Source organism: Galeopterus variegatus, unplaced genomic scaffold (assembly GCF_000696425.1).
Source record: "Galeopterus variegatus unplaced genomic scaffold, G_variegatus-3.0.2 Scaffold6169, whole genome shotgun sequence".
NCBI classification, from domain to species: Eukaryota; Metazoa; Chordata; class Mammalia; order Dermoptera; family Cynocephalidae; genus Galeopterus; species Galeopterus variegatus.
Window position 1 is genome coordinate 31,861 of NW_007732280.1, and position 17,746 is coordinate 49,606.

At 38.8% G+C, this 17,746-nt stretch overlaps 1 protein-coding gene across 1 annotated transcript in view; it reads left to right on the plus strand.

Annotated features, from left to right (window-relative positions):
* Positions 1 to 1,364: 1,364 nt before the first annotated feature.
* Positions 1,365 to 17,746, plus strand: part of HSD17B4 (hydroxysteroid (17-beta) dehydrogenase 4) — an 88,305-nt gene continuing 71,923 nt past the window's right edge. Inside the window, exons 1-2 of the mRNA XM_008590509.1 lie at positions 1,365 to 1,541; positions 4,303 to 4,356. Coding sequence (XP_008588731.1) covers positions 1,484 to 1,541; positions 4,303 to 4,356 — 112 coding nt within the window. The 5' untranslated portion in view covers positions 1,365 to 1,483. The remainder of the gene's footprint in view (positions 1,542 to 4,302; positions 4,357 to 17,746) is intronic.

Below are 17,746 nucleotides of genomic sequence, written 5' to 3' on the forward strand. Positions count from 1 at the left end.
GAGCTCTAGAACCACAGCTGTCTGCTAGGCATCCCTAGCTACAGCTTCACTTTCCATTCCCAAACACAGTTTGTCTAAAATCGAAGCCGTATTTCCTCCTAAAGCTGCTGTTCTACCACTATTTCTTATTTCGAGGAATGGCCCACCATGATTTATATTCTCAAGTCATAAATATGGTGTTATTTCTTTCATTCCTTTCTCAAATCCACATCCAATTAATCACAAAGACCTATTGGCTCGATTTCCAAATACATCTCAAACTTTTCCCTCTTCAACATTTTCTCTGCTGTACTTCTGGTCTCCATAATTTTCTCCTCTTTTCTACGAGCATACCGTGGAAAAATTCGTATTATCTTTTAATTCTATTTTTCCATGAAGTTTTTGAAGTACACTCCCGTCCTCTCCTTGCCCACCTCCAATCAATCCCCCATAATGGGGCAGAGTGATCTTTCCACGATATAATGTGTTCCGACCACCCTCTGGAGTAGTTCTGCTTGAAACTGTTTTCAGCATGAAATTCCAACATCTAAACATAAACTAACTGTCTCTGCTACTACTGCGGCATAACGCTTTTCCTCCCCAAACCTAGTTGGTATTTCCAGTGCTTGTAATGTCCTGCTTTCTTTGCAGGGCTCGCTTCTTTAGGTCCTTCTGCTTTACCTCCTTTGGAAATTTTTCCTCCTTATCCCCAGGGTTTTGAGACCATTAACTTATACTTGTCACAGTCTTATCATGCTGCACTGTTATTGAAAGGTTACCATCTGACTTCGAATAGTTACAGAGGACCTTCTCTCATCTGTAAATTTGTGCCCAAAGCCAGGAGATGCTCAATAAATACTGAATGCATGAATGACACCCTATGACTCTTCTCAACATACAAATGCAAAATTCATTTTGGAGCACTTGTTAAACTTTTTGTCCCCTGAGTTCCTATTTCGGGAAGTCAGTGATGGGGGGCCCAGGACGCTGCATTTTGACAGCTCCCGGATGATTTTTATACAGGAGGTCCAGGAATTACATTCTGAGAAATCTTCACCATCGCTAAGAGTGATTTTCCTTCTTAGGGGCTATATCCGAAAGCCACAATCGGGGCCGCGTGCTATCACTCTAAGCCAGCGCCTGAATCCAGAAAACGTTTGTTGTGTGAATGACGAAACGATAAGTGAACAGATGAACTACGGATACCAAGTCAGCCACTTTGCCACACACGTCTCAGCAGCTCCCATTGCTTCTTTGCGGGAATGGCCCTTTCAAGCCAAGCCTCTTTGGCAGGTTCTCCCAGAGCGGAGTCACGCTGGACTACATTTCCCAGTGGTCTTAGGAATCCCCGCGCAGGCGCACTTGAAAAACTACGGCGCTCGTCCTACCAGAAACTGGTAGGTCACTCACTCGCGTCCCGCCCCCGCCAGTGCCCTGTTGTTCTCTGTCCGGCAGTCTGAGCCCAGAGGCTCTGATTGTGTGCGTGTCGCTTCCGGCCGGACTCATGGACTTGCCGCTGAGGTTTGATGGGCGGGTGGTACTGGTCACCGGCGCAGGGGGAGGTGAGCACGCAAAGGTTGGAGGGTCGGCGCGCCGTCTCGTTCTCGCACCGCGGGCCCCCGCTTTTCGGGCCCGGCGTACGCACGCAGCCGCAGCTGGGACCCCAGCAGTAGGGGCTAAAGACAGTGGTGGAGGGGCGGCTTGAAGAGCGAGCAGCGGGACGGGTGGTGGTGTAGGGCAACAACTGTTCTCGGGGCGCCCGTTCTGCTGGGCGTGGGTTGGGGTGGGCTGGTTAGCCTTAAGTGGAGCCAGAAACTCCCGGTCATTCAGGCAGGTGCAGCCCGCTTCTCCCCTGCACCCTAGTGGGAGCACCCCAGGGTCGCAGGTCTTGCCTGAAGGGAGAGGCCAGGCTGGGCTGCGGTTGCAGAACTGGGTAAAAGTTCTTTCTGACGCTTGTCTGTGGCGTCGTTTGCGGCCCTTGTCTAGTCTTTTAAAGGCCTGGAAAGCCGCCGGGGAGCTGGAATTCGGTGCCCCCCCGTCCTCAAGAGGTGTAGAGATGTTAACCCCTTGCCTTTGAAAGCTCAGTTATTCAGAGTTTGTTTCCTTCTGTCGGATGATATTTATTTATTTATTTATTTATTTGTTTATTGTTTTGGCGAGCTGGCCGGTACAGGGATTGAACCTTAGTCTTTGGTGTTATCAGCCCCACGCTCTAACCAGTTGGGAACCCGATAGTCCATTAAGTTTTTTTAAAGAGGGCATCCAATAAGAGCCCTCCTTGTTGGCCTTTGTATGCTTAGCAAGCCACACACTGTACTCAAAGTCCACTGGAGTCTTGGCAAAGGTTGTAAACTTACATGTGTACAGAGGTCAGGCAGATGATAAAAGTGATGATAGAATAAAATGGGAGTGGGATGGGAACAGTGAGGTACTGGAGAGCAGAAATATTTCTGAAGTAGGCCAGTCGGTGGGAAAGTTGCCAGATCTTCCTATCCCAGGAGAAGCAAAATCTGAAATAACTCCAATTTTAAAGGACAGAAAATTAAAACAAACCACTTATACCCACAGAGATGCTCTACAGTGAGATTTTACATTAGTTTCCCACCAGTGGGTGACCTCTATAACCTCCAAGTGCAGGAATCTTGACATTATGCACCTTTGATTCCCCACTGATAGTACCTTATATCAAGAAAGGCCTTCATGCATGAATTATTTGAATTGTATATTAAAAGTCAAGAGCAATGGAATTCTTTCAGTTAATTCATATGTACTTTTACATCTCCATTGATAAAATGGATTCTTAATGCTCTTGTCTCAGAAAATGCTTTTGGTATTAATTGATAGCTAAGTATTTTATACCCATAGCTATTTTCATCCTACAATGATGTTTTTGGAAAACATTTTGTTTACTCTTTGCTTTTAGTAGAAATAATGTCATGTACTCAGTGTTTTAAACCTCTTTTGACAGTGACTTGCAGTATGCTGTACCTTTTACGTCAGGACTCCAGTATACATACACACAACGCACACACACACCCCATCTATATTGGAAACAAGCTCATGATATGGTAACATAATAAATGCAATGCACTTTGAAATTTTCTGTTTTCTCCTCTATTTTATTTAATAAGTTCTGATTGCAACCCACCAAACTGATTTTGTGAAATGTCGATGAATTTAGACGATTATGAGCTTAGCATTTCCTGTTCATAAACTGGTTGAGTTCTCTCTCATCCATTCAGGGTAGATTAAATTCTAAGATAAATTATTTGGTGATATCTTATAGTTTTGGAAAACTATATTTTGGGTTCTTTTTGGAAGAACCTGATAATTTATCCATCTGTTTGTTATTTGTATACTTATTAATCAATTAATTTATACTAAGTATGTTACCAATTAAATTTATCCATTTATCAATGAAATTTATCAATTAAATTAAATTTTTAAAAATGTGAGCACGTTAAAAAAATTAAGCAATGCAAAGGTAAGCCTTGTACCCCTGGTTGCCAGCCACACAGTTCTGTTCCCCAGAGGTAACAACTAATTGCCAGAGTTTCTTATGTATACTTCCTGAGATATTCTATGCCTATAAAACTTCTATAGACATATATGTTCCTTTTGGGATATATAAATTTATACCTCATAGCTCTGAGTCAGAATTAAATACTTTTTTGTGTGTTTGGTGATTGTATAGTCAAAATTCAGTTCAGGATACAGAAATCACTAGATATTTTAAGCAGGAAAGGATTTAATATTGGCAAATGGATTTTAGGCAGGTCCTCTTGGAATGATTTCTGGAATAATATGGAACTGGTCCATTAGAGGAGCCAATACCTCTGAGGCTGTCATTGGAGCTCTGCCACAGCTCAAGTAGCCACTGGACACCAGGGACCTGAAGTGTAGAAACTGCCATCCAGGGATTGGGGAGCTGGATCAAGAAGTTGCCTCTGTAGCCACTGTTTCTTAATATGTAGGACGTCTTAACCAACAGCGACAGCCAGAACTCACAAGTAAGGTGGCCTCTGCCCCACTTCCACCTTCTGAATTTCATGCAAATACGTCTAATGGTGGAACCCATATCTAGCATCCCAGCAGCTAGATAGAATAGTAGGAAACGGTTGGTAGAATAGGTGGAAAAATGTAGGTAAGCTTTCCAACCTCTGTAAGCAGAAGAAGGTAGAATAGAGACTGAGGGTACCAATGAAGCCTACCATTGTAATATAATTAATTGCTCCTCAGTTACTTTAAAATGGAGGAGTTGAGTGGACCAACAAAACTATGCTGACATTTCTTCAACTTTCTGATTATTTTGTTTTCAATTAGGATTGGGCCGAGCCTATGCCCTGGCTTTTGCAGAAAGAGGAGCATTAGTTGTTGGTAAGTTGGTGTATTTTCTTTTTTAATCAGTAGCTGATAACTAAAGAACAGTTTCCATAAACTATCTTTGTATTTCTATCAAATAGTTTGTCAAAGTTGAATTTCATCATAATTTTTACTTCTGCCAGAAAAATTTTGCCCCCCTCAAGGCTAACTTTTTAATTTACTTTTTAAAGTAACTTGGTTTCACAGAATTTCCAACTTAACAGAATTGATAAAGAGGGGCAAGCATTCATTATATAAAAGGAAATTCTTGACTTCAGTAAATTGTGGGCTGTAAGTTTTTGAGATAGAAGGCTTATCTACTGGCACAAGGTCAAAGGAGAGTCCCTGTAAGCATGCTGAAAAAAGTAAGAACTGAATTTCGAGAACTGGAATTTAAGAGTCAGGGGATCCAAAGTATGGATTTCTGATTTCTTTCATCAAAACTTTTCAGTTGGAAGCTTTTTTTATTAAAAAAATGAAAAACAGGATTTAATTGGAGTGGGGTAATTACTTGAGTTTTAGTTTTATTTCAGGGAGGGGAGTCAATTGGAAAATACTATATTGAAGAATCCAAAAGGTGGGAGGTTTTAGTAATCCAAATGGTTTGGACTGGATTTACTGTACTTGGCAGTTGATATGGGAACAGGAGTGAAGTTCACAACCAAGTCTCTGTGGGGAATAACTGAATGAACATTAAGTGCAGGGGGTGTGTAGGTATCTTTACTGGGATAAAATTGTTGATCCACATTGACCTCCTAATCCCAGCTTTTCTACATCTTACTATGGAATACAGAGATACAAATTTCCCTCAATTTGATTATAGAGACATGTATAAGGATACCTGGGAGATATTACAGGTTTGATTCCAGACCTATAATCACAGTAAAGCAAATCAAATTTTTTGGTTTCCTAGTGCATGTAAAAGTTATGTTTATACTATGCATATAAAAGTTATAGAGTACTTTAAGTGTGCAGTAGCATCATGGCTAAAAAATGTACATACCTTAATTAAAAAATACATCATTGCTAAAAAATGCTAATGATCATCTGAGCCTTCACTGAGTCTTAATCTTTTCACTGGTGAAGGGTCTTGCCTCAGTGTTGGTGGCTGCTGACTGATCAGGGTGGTGGTTGCTGAAGGCTGGGGTGGCTGTGGCACTTTCTTAAAATAAGACATTGGTGAAGTTTGCTGCATCCATCGACTCTTCCTTTCACAGAAGATTTCTCTGTACCGTGGGATGCTGTTTGATAGCATTTTACCCACAGAACTCTGTCAAAATGGAAGTTAATCATCTTAAACCCTGCCACTGCTTTATCAGCTAAGTTTATGTCATATTCTAAATCCTTTGTTGTCATTTCAACAATGTTCACAGCATCTTCACCAGGAGTAGATTCCATCTCAGAAACCACTCTTTGCTCATCCATAAGAAGCAACTCCTCATCTGTTAAAAGTTTTGTCATGAGATTGCAGCAATTGAGTCACATCTTCAGGCTCCACTTCTAATTCTAGTTCTTTTGTTATTTCTGCCACATCTGCACTTACGTCCTGCACTGATGTCTTGAACTTCTCAAAATCGTCTATGAGGATTGGAATCTATGTCTTCCAAAATCCTGTTAATGTTGATATTTTGACCTCCTCTCATAAATCACTGATGTTCTTAATGGCATCTAGAATGATGAATCTTTTTCAGAAGGTTTTCAATATATTTTGCCTAGATGCATGACAGAAAACACTGTGTGGCAACTATAGCCTTATGAAATGTATTTCTTAAATAATAAGACTTGAAAGTCAAAATTATACATGATCCATGGGCTGCAGAAAGGATATTGTGTTAGCAGGCATGAACAACATTAATCTTCTTACACATGTTCATCAGAGCTCTTGGGTGACCAGGTGCATTGTCAGTAAGCAGTGATATTTTGAAAGGAATCTTTTTTTCTGAGTAGGTGGTCTCAACAGTGAGCTTAGAATATTCAGTAAGCCATGCCGCAAACAGATGTGCTGTTATCCAGGCTTTGTTATTTCATTTCTAGAGCACAGGAAGAGTAGATTTAGCATAATTCTTAAGGATTGTAGGATCTTTGTTTTGTTTGGTTTTTTTGTCCTTTTTTCTTTTTGAGACCGGCCGCACCACGCTTAGCCAGTGAGCGCTGTGAGCGCACCGGTCATCCCTATATAGGATCCGAACCCACGGCAGGAGTGCTGCTGCGCTCCCAGCGCTGCACCCTCCTGAGTGCGCCACGGGCTCAGCCCGGATTGTAGGATCTTTGGAATGGTAAATGAGCAATGGCCTCACTTAAAGTCATCAACTGCATTAGCCCCTAACAACAGTCAGGCTGTCCTTTGAAGCTCTAGTTTTGACAGTCCTAGATGGCATCTTCTTCCAGTATGAGGCTGTTTTGTCTCCATTGAAAATCTGTTGTGTCCTGCAACCACCTTCATCATTTACCTTAGCTAGATATTCTGGATAACTCAATTCAGCTTCTACATTAGCACTTGCTACTTCATATTACACTTTCATGTTATGAAGATGGATTTGTCCCTTAAACCTCATAAGCAAACTTCTGCTAGCTTCCAGCTTTTTTTCTGCAGCTTCATCACCTCTCAGGCTTCATAGAATTGAAGAGAGTTAGTGCCTTGCTCTGGATTAGGCTTTGGCTTAAAAGGATGTTGTGGCTGGTCTGATGTTCTACCTGGACCACTAAAACTTTCTCCATATCAGCAATAAGGCTGTTTTGCTTTTTTGTCATTCATGTATTCACTGGAATGGCACTTTTAATTTCCTTCAAGAACTTTTCCTTTGCATTCACAACTTGGTTCACTGTTTGACACAAGAGGCCTAGCCTTCAGCCTATCTTGGCTTTTGACATGCTTTTCTCAGTAAGTTCAATCATTTCTAGCTTTTGGTTTAAAGTGAGACTTGTGACTTTTCCTTTCACTTGAACACTTAGAGGCCATCGTACTGAAATTGGTCTAATTTCAGTATTGTTGAATCTCAGAGAATAGAGAGGCCCAAGGAGAGGGAGGGAAATTGGAATGGCTGGTTGGTAGAGCAGTCAGAATACACACAATGTTTGTTGATTAAATTTACCATCTTAGATGGGTGTGGTTCGTGGCACCCCAAAACAATTAGAAAGATCACTGATCACAGATCACCATAATGGATATGATAATAAAGAAAAAGGTTGAAATATTGTGAGAATTACCAAAATATGATGCAGAGAAATGAAGTGAGTACATGTTGTTGTCAATAGATTTGCTCAGTGCAGGGTTGCCACAAATCTTCAGTTTGTGAAAAATGCAGTGTCTATGAAGCACAATAAGGTAAAGTGCTATAAAACTAGATATGTACGTGTAACAGAAGATAAGCAAGCAACCAGGTTTTCTAAACAAGCAGGACATTTAATATACAGTTGTCGCTTGGTATCCATTGGGAATTGAATCCAGGACCACTACAAATACCAAATCCGCAGGTGCTCAAGTCCGTGACGTAAAATGGTGTAGTATTTGCACATAATCTATGCAAATCCTCCCATATACTTTAAATTATTTCTAAATTATTTATAATACCTAATACAATGTAAATGCTACATAAATAGTTGTTATATTGTGTTTTTTAATTTGCATTTATTATTATTATTATTTATTATTACTTTTAAAAAATATTGTCCATTTGTGATTGGTTGAGTCTGTGGATGTGGAACCCACAGATACTGAAGGCCAACTGTACTCTTCTTCCTCAGTGTGGATGTGTAGCTTATTTTCTGGAAGGGACACAGAGACTTTGGATGTTCCTTGTTCAAGATCATAGCCAGTGCCCACTAATTCCATCTGCTTCTTACTTCAAGGACAAATTTTGACATTGTAGTATTTGGATAGGGAGTGTGTATTTCAGGTTCTGTTTGCTTAATTTTTCCAAGAATATTTCTTTTCTTTTTTTTGTCTTTTTCCGTGTCCGGCAACGGATCACAACCCTCAGTGTCGCCCCCGTACCGGACCGGGACCGGCAACGGGATCGCAGCCCTCGGTGTTGCTCCCGCGCCTCGCTCAGCCAGTGAGCGGGAACCGGTCTGTATGTGGGATCCGAACCCTCGGCGGGAGTGCCGCCGCGCTTCCCAAGCGGTGCACTATAGCAGTGCGCCACCGGGCCGGCCCATCCAAGAATATTTCATGTTGGGCCTAAAGACATGTGCTGTTACTATTTCTTCTTATTATTTTTTTTTTTGGTTACTGGCTGGTACAGGGATCCAAAACCTTGACCTTGGTGTTCTTTTTTTTTTTTTTTTTTTTATGTTGCTATTTAGTTCTTAATATTTTTACCTTATAACTTTTTATTTATTTATTTCTTTTCTACTCAATTCTGTTAAGTGCAGAGATTTTGTTTTATCTTTCATATCTCTTAAAAGGACCTAGAATTTTGCCTTGTGCAAAGAAAGGTACTTTGTTCATTGGTTCTTTTATTGTTGATGTAGTCTCTTTTTGGGGGGAGAGGCTGGTGTGTCTAATATTGGTTGAATAAATTTTTTTTTTGCTTTGACTAAGATATTTTTTAATATATATTTTTATTATTTATGTATTTATAAATATATATATTTATATATTTTTATTTAATATATATTTTTACTAACTTGTTTTATAAAAAATTTTATAGTAATGCATATTTCCCTATTTCCTTTGAATTTATTAAATTCAGATTAGGAGTGTGTGAGTTCTAAGAAAAATATAAAATAAACAGGAACAATATTTCTACTTTTTCTCTTATTACCTTATGATAGTAGAGATGATATTGCAGCAAGTCCTAGTGAAAGTCAAAGAAGGCAGAAGAAAAATATTTGCTAAACTTGGCTGGAAGCCAGGTTTAGTTTACTGTTGAAGGGGAGATTTCAGTCTACATGACACTGCTGAACTTTTGACTGATGTTTCCTATACCTTTTTTGTCTGTGTCCTACCTGTGAACTTTCTAGGCCACCAACATCTTGTGTTCTTCCTTACCATGACTACCCTCTACTTTAGCTTTTTTACATGCTCACATAGACACCCTACTTCCTGGTTGCACCACATGCACTAACATTTCTCCTCTGTTAATTTGTTTCTGCTTAGCATAATTTTTACCCGAGTAAGCAAAAGATAGTAAAGAAGAATAAGCAAACCTATGATGTTATGGTGATATCAGAGTTTTTTTGTTTTGTTTTTGGAAAAGTGATTAATCAGATTATTTTTTGACCAGCTCAGAGGCCAATAAAAAGTAAGATCTTAAGAGATACAGTAGGTTGTTTCTCATATAAGTCATCTTTTGCTAGGTTATTCTAGATTAACAACCTCTAAATCTCACTGGCTTACAATAATAAAGGATTATCTCATGCTTATGTGACCTTTTAGCTCTGGTCATCCGTGGCTGTGCTTTATGTGTCTTCCTCATTTTGGGATCCCAGCTGAAGGAGCAGCTCCTATCTGGGACGTCGTTGTTTTTGGTGCAGAGGGGAAATAGTGGATCTATTTGATGGCTCTTAAAGCTTCTGTTCAGAAGTGGTGTGCCACTTTCATTCATGTTTCATTGGCTGAAGGAAATCACTTGACCAAGTCCACAGTTAAGTGAATCTTTTAAGATATTGTCTAATTTCATGTTAATATGATGGCTGTGTTTTGTATTCCATCATATAAGGCATTATGGAATACTTAAATTTGGGTATAAGAACTACTAAGCCTTATGCTGTTACTGTAACAAGGGACATTTGATTTTGTATAAATTACAACTTTCAGGAAACGTTGGCACATATTGAAGTAGGTGCTGGGAATTGAATAGTTTTGAGGTTTCCTTAGTAGATGAGCCATATCCAGTTCCTTGAATAGTAAGTTTTATCTTGAGGACATGAATAAAAGAAAGGCTGAAGTGTTCCAGCAAGAAGAACCTCTTCTTAGTAAGGAAGGCAGAAAGTTTTCTTCTCTTGAATTAAAGAAGTAACACCTTTGGGTAAATTCAATTACAATCCTTTAAAGTAAAATTACTTGACTTCTTTTCCATGCTGCAGTTGCATAATAACTGGTGAAGCTGAGTCTTAAATTCTCGTGGGTTGATGCCAGAGCCTGTGTTTTTAAATCATCGTGTGATGCTGACAGCTGGGAAGTGAACGTTAGTGTGGAAACTGTATTGCCCTTGAAGTCAGGTCAGGCTTCAAATCCTGGCTCTGCTGCCTAATTACATGATCTCTCTGTAGTTGTCTTACTTTCTAGGATTATGGTGAGGTTAAATGACATAAAAATTAAAGCCCTTTGTAGAAGGAAGAGAAAGGAACCAATATTAGTGTCATGTACTAGGCACTGTGCTCAAGAACTAGATGTATCAAGTGAACCTGAGGTCTTGTTCACTCAGGGGGCATCCCAGCCCCCTTTTATAAAACATGTTTCTCCTATAGGCATTTGAAGAAAAAGGGCTGCTTTAGGCACCGATATATTCTCTGCATGTGTAAGCATAGTGCTTTGCTTAGTGATCAAGAATATAAGCTGATTGAGTAAATAAGTTAAACTTATATAACACAAGAAGCACATGTGGATTCCAGCTTATAATGAATGAGCCCTATACACAATACCCTTATCTCCCCTAAATGTCTCCATGACCGTCACCAACCCAGGTTATAGGGGAAAACCTTTGAATAGCTTTAGAATAGCTCTTATTTATCATTTTAAAAGCCCGATTGAAAAAAAAGTAATAAAGCTAATTGACTTAGCATCGAATGGATTCATTTATTCAACCAATAAGTATTTATTGAGTGCCTGTTATGTAGCAAGCACTGTTCTGGATGCTGGGGGAATATAGTGGGAATAAAAACAGGGTGCCTACTTCATGGAGCTTACATTCTAGTGGGGGGTAGCAGAGGGACAGATAATAAATACATATGTAAAAAATACAGTAGATAATGGTAGGTGCTATGGAGAAAAAAATAAGAGTGAATGGGATAGAAAGAGGACTTTTGAGGAGAGACCTGCAGGAAGTGAAAGAGTGTGCCTTGCAAGATTTGGGTCCCAAGAGTTTCTGGGGGAGCAGCTGGTGCTGAGGCAGGAGCAGGCTTGGTGTGTTTCATGGTTAGAAAGGGGGCCAGTGTGGCTGAGTGAGCAAGGTTAGCAAGGGGAACAAAAGCAAGAGATGAAAGCAGGGAGGTTGCAGGAGGCTAGATCACAAGGGCTGTTTAGTTCAGAGTAAGGACTGGCTCTTACCCTGATTGAGATGGGGAGCCACTGGAGGGTGTGAATAGAGGAGCAAGATGACCTGATTTAAGTATTAAATGGATCATTCTTGTTGCTACTAGGTTGTAATGGAGCAAGAGTGGAAGTGGAGAATAGACACATTGGGTTTATTATACTATTCTTTTGGTATATGCTTTGTAATTTTCCATTAAAAAAAAAAAAGTGGAAGCATAGAGACCAGTCAGAGACTATTGCAATAATCCACATAAGAGATAGTGGTGGTTTAGATTGGGTGGTGGGGATGGAGGTGGTGCAAAGAGGTTAAATTCTGGACATATTTTAAAGGAGGGTATGGTAGGATTTGTTGATAGTTTGTGGATTGTAAGGGAAAAAGAAGTCAGGGATGATTCCAAGGTTTTTGAGTTGAACATGTGAAAGGATAGAGTGGCCATTTACTGACATAGGAAAGACTGAAGGAGCAACAGATTGGAAGAGAAGAGACATTCCTATTAGACTTTCAGATGGAGATACTAGGTAGGAGTTGCTTTGTGTTGCTTCGCCTCCCACGGATTTGTCACCCCACTTCCCCTGGGTGACAGAGACGTAAAGGATTACTCAAACCCATCTCTTCTGAGCAGTGAGAAGCCCCTAAGTGGTTAGCTTTTCCTCCAGCAAGAGAGATCCCTTCCTTGGGAAAATTAATGCCGAATTGGGGTTCTCTTCCTGCCTTTATCCTCCAGACCAGGAAGTTACAGGAAGAGAACAAAGGTGGGGTTTTAGTTTAACAATATAGGCTGGTAACTTTCAGTGAAACAAGCCAGGTGACATTCCAGTAAGGCTATCAACAAAAGCTTTGGTCTTAACAAACATTCCTTTTCCCTCTAGCAGTTTCTCAGTGTCTTTACATAACAATCAGTAACAAGTCTGTCTTTGAGCCAGCAACCTGCTGTGCCACAAATCTTTATCTTACGCCAGAGACTTATAGCCCGAGGAAAATTTCCTGTCCTTGCAAGGTCAATATTTGAAACTGCAAGACTTTGGAAAACCAGGCCCTGTGAGGTGCATTTGTTTTATAGTATATTCCACAGGTAGGCAGTGGGATGTAGGGCTTTGTAGTTGGGGGGACATGTGGAGGCTAGATATATGATACATAAATCTGAGTATTCTCAGGTTATAAATGGTATTTTTTTTTTTTTTTTGTCTTTTGTCTTTTTCCGTGTCCGGCAACGGATCGCAACCCTCAGTGTTGCCCCCGTACCGGACCGGGGACCGGCAACGGGATTGCAACCCTCGGCGTTGCTCCCGTGCCTCGCTCAGCCAGTGAGCGGGAACCAGTCTGTATGTAGGATCCGAACCCTCGGGCAGGAGCGCCGCCGCGCTTCCCAAGCGGCGCACTATCCAGTGCGCCACCGGGCCGGCCCTATAAATGGTATTTAAAGCTAAGAGACTGGATCAGATTACCTAGGTAGTGACTACAGATAAACAGAAGAGGTCAGAGGACTGAACTCTGGATAACAGTCTCTCATTTTCACTTTTCGTCTTCCTTTAAGGATACCTTTGATGCCTTCTTGTTGAGGCAAAGAAAATCAGTTAAAGGGATCTAACTCAAGTTACTGCTCTTTGAACTACCACCACATTTTGGAGTCTTTCACATATTTAGATACATACATGACCATTCTGGAAAAGATTCCTGATGAACTAAGGTGATTGTATCTTTCTACCAAACACTGAAAGCAGTGTAACTATATGTTTTCTCCTGTTTCCTTGGCTGTTAAGAAGCTTGAGAGTAAACCTGACACTTTCCCCAGAGTAACTGCCATTAGTTTTTGCTTTCAGTATGCTTGTCTTTCCCTGACATAACTTCTTGTTAATTTTCCCCTTCTTTAATAGTCCTATCACACTTGCATTTTATATATAAGTCACTTCAAATACTTTTTGGTAGCAGTCAAGGCATAAACAAAATACAGGAAAAAAAAAATCCCCATCAGGCCCACCGCTCTAAAATCAATGAAATGATTCTTAATGCTATTGTTTGCTATAGGAAACTTTATATCAAAATGGCAGAAAAGGCATCAAGTATAAGAAACAGGAATGTATGGAAAGACATCCAAGAAATAGTTAATAGCAGGTACCTCTGGTAGAGATTAGGGTAGGGGCAAGAGTAAAAAAGGACTTTTTGGTTCTGCACAGTATGAGTTTCTTTAAAGCATAAAAAAGTAAATAATCCCTCCAAAAAATAAATATATTTATAATATGATATTGCCCTTCTTATATATACTTGGATTACTCAGGACAAAGGATGTCACATAATAATTATATTTAAAAGTTATTCTGATTTTGCAGAATTAGGAAGCACCATTTTACTTTGGAAATAAGAGTAGTTTATAGATTTGTCATTGCTAATAGATGTGCCGTAGTGACAAATCCTTGGATTGAGTATGTATATGAACATGAATATGTGTAAGTGTAATTTTAAAGCACTCTACAAACGTAAAGCTTTATAACATTATTACTCTTGGTAGGTAAGTGGAGAGTCAGAAATTCCTATATACATAATTTTCCACACTGGTCTACAGCAAAAAGAAGGAAGTGCCTGTGGTAAATCGAAGCTTTAACGTGAGGCCAGACTACAGGGTATCTTTCACGTTAGGCAGTGAATAATAGGGAAATCCTCTGCAGTTTTTGAGCAAGGGACTGACATAGTGTAAAGGCCACATTAGGAACATTACGCAGCAACAGTCTGATGATAGGTTAAGACTGGAGGCAAAAGACTACCTGGGAAGCAACTCCAGTAATCTAGGCATGAAACGATAGAACAGTAAAGAAGTGGAGATAGTTCCTAAAAAGAACTGGCAACTTCTCAGTACATAAACTGTCTGTTTTGAGTCCAAAGCACCCAGGACAGTGCTGGATACAGAGTAGGAACACAATAAACATGTAAAGAATTCTAATGAAATTGTTGACAAGAACTAATGACTCAGTGGCCTGAGCTATTCAGAAATGGAAGAAGGGATAGAGTGCCTGGGGGAAGGAAGTCTTACACAGCAGTGAAGTGACTCTGAGAAGAGGGGGACAGTTTGAAGAAGATAACGCTCGGTTTGATTTGCATTTTTTTGTGTAAACTAAAAGTGAGACATGTCCCCTCAGCTGGTTTAGCAGCCCTGATAACAGGAGACCCTAGCACATTTCTTTCTGTAGTCTTTGGAGCCAGTAGTCAGAGAAGGCTGGGAAGGACAGAGAGAAAGAACAAGAAAACCAGTTTCTAAGAATAAAGACATATTGAGCAAACAGGATTATTAAATAAGACAAATCCAGATTTCTCAATCTGGTTTATATAACGATACACTGAAAAACAGTGTACAGAACACTCATCAAGTAATATTGATGCTCAGACGTGACCTTTATTTGTCAACATTTTAGTAAAGGAATTTATGATTTGCAACGTATAACAAAAGAATTAAAATCTTTTAAAAATAAAGGACACAAAGTTTATAACAAAGATGAATACCCCAAATAAAATGTGGACTAAACAGGCAAAACAATAAGAAATATAAAGAAAAAGCCAGTAAGCCCATGAAAATAAAATATTGCTTTACTAATGCTCAAAGAAATGTAAATTAAAATAATAAGCTACAATTTATAGTTATTTGTCAGACTGAAAAGAATGATAATAGACAATGTGAAGATTTGGGGGAACAGGCATTCTTACAAACATGTGGTCTTATTTTTCAGGCTGTCTTTGCTTGATAATTTTGTACTTTATATTTATTTATCCATTTACCTACTTATTGAATACTTTTTATAAGATCTAGGTGTATTTTAGAATTCCCTGGATGCTTACATTCCCAATATAGCAGATATTTAATAGAATTTTGAGGTTGGATTTTTAGGGAAAACTTCTATAATCTTTAATAGGCTATTCAGGTCACTGTGTTACTTAAAATGACAGAAATAGGGAAAATATTTTGTGTCTTAAAAGAACCTTCAGTTCAAACCAAACTGGATTTTGTATGGAGAAATTACAAATCTATGACACTTTGGAATATTTTGATGGTTTCAACTGAAAAGATTCTATCCTTACGTATCATAATCTTACCATTTTTACTATCTTTTAAAAAGCTATTTGTTTAGTGGGGTGGCTGGTCTAACTTTTCCTCTATATCTTCGCCAGCAAATTTGATTTTTTTTCCTGGTGGAAATAATAATAATAATAATATATATATATGTGTGTGTGTGTGTATATATATATATATATAATTTTTTTTTTTTTTTTTTTTAGGAGAAAAGAAACTTGCTTACAGCATAGGGGAGCAGAGTAGTATTGTAGTAGGTCCAGGTTCTAGTCTAAATTTTGCCATTTTATATAGCCTAGGAGCCTGAGGTTAGATACCTAATCTTTTCCAAACTGTTTTCTCTCATCTGTGAAAATAGGAACACTTGTTACTGCCAATCACTTAAAAAGCTAGAGGGAGATTAAATGCATCATTGTACATAGTCATTCTTTGAAAATGTGAAGAACACACATACCAGTATAAGTTGTTGGTATTATTATTATTACTAGAATTTCAGTTATACATTTAAGCAGTGTCACATAGTGTGGATACATTTCTCTTCATATGTCATTGCAAAAACTCTTTTTAACATCGTTGCTGTCCAAGCACTTCAGCATATAACCACTACTTCCTGTGATTGAGCTCTGGTGATAGAGGGATGACTGACTGGGTTAGTGTTAATTTAGTGCTAACCAATGTAGAGACTTGTTTTGAATAAATCTGTTGTAATATTGTTTAACTGCACATCATTAGTCTTAATAAATTACTTTTCCAGGCTTCAATGCTTACCTGTTTGGAAGCACTTTGTAAAATTTCCACTTGGGGGTAGTGTTTCACTGCACAATTGAACAATTCTTTCTTAACATATATATCACGTTTGCTAATTTTCTTTTGAACTTTCCTGTGCTTATTTTAAAACAGCCATAAAAGACTGTTAGCTGCATGTTTGAACATCTTGATTTTTTAAGAATTAGTTTTAACGTTTACTAGTACATATTTGTGGGGTACAGTATGTTGTTTCAATACATGCATATGCTGCACAATGATTCACTTAGGTCAGACAGCATAGTTTTGTACCTGTTAATCCAGCACTTCTGCTCCCTGCTCCCTTCCTCCCCTCCCAGCCTCTGGTAACCATTATTCTACTCTACTTCCTATGAAAACCACTTTTGTTTTTAAAGATTCCACATGTGAGTGAGATCATGTGTTCCTTTTTTTATGGTTATTTTGTTGATTCTATTTGCCAATCTTCCTTCTTCCTTTGTGATTGGTTTTCTCTAGCACTGTATTTTGATTTCTCACCATTTATTTTTAGTATGTCTCTGATAAATTTTTGGTTATGGTTACAAAAGTTATGGTTATGGTTACAAAAAATACATTGTACTTACAACAGATTATTTTAGATTAATAACAACTTAAGTTTGATATCTAAGAAAAAAGAAAAACCAAAGCCAACTCTCTGCTTTGGTGTCATTTCCCCTGACTTTTGGCAATTTGTTGTTTCAAGTTACATCTTTTTATATTGCCCATCTCTTGTATGGTTGTTGTATATGTTAGTGTCTTGTTAGGTTTGTCCTTTAGTTTTTATACTAAGGATGTAAGTGGTTTATTCACCACCCTTATGACATTGGAATATTCTGAGGTTGTCTGTGAACTTAGTTTTATTAATGAGTTATATACTTTCAGATGTTTTCTTGTTGCTGCTTAACATTGTCTTCTTTCAGGTTGAAGAACTCCCTTTAGTGTTTCTTGTAGTACACATCTAGTGTTGATGAATTCCCTTGGCTTTTGTTTGTCTGGGAAAGACTTTATTTCTCCTTCATGTTTGAAGGTTAGTTTAGCTGGATAGAGAATTCTTGGCTGATAGTCTTTTTCCTTCAGCATCCTGAACATATCATCCCATACTCTTCTGGCCCGTAGCGTTTCTGCTGAGAAATCCATTGAGACATGTATTGGGGCTCTGTTGAATGTTATGTGTTTCTTTTCTCTTGCTGCTTTTAGTATTCTTTCTTGTCTTTTTTTTTTCCCCTTTGGTTTTTGATAATTTGATTACAATGTGTCTTGGGGTATTCTTCCTTGCAATTAATTTGATTGACGACCTTTGAGCTTCCTGTACCTGAATGCTGTCACCTTTCTCCATACTTGGGAAATTTTCAACCATTATTTCCTT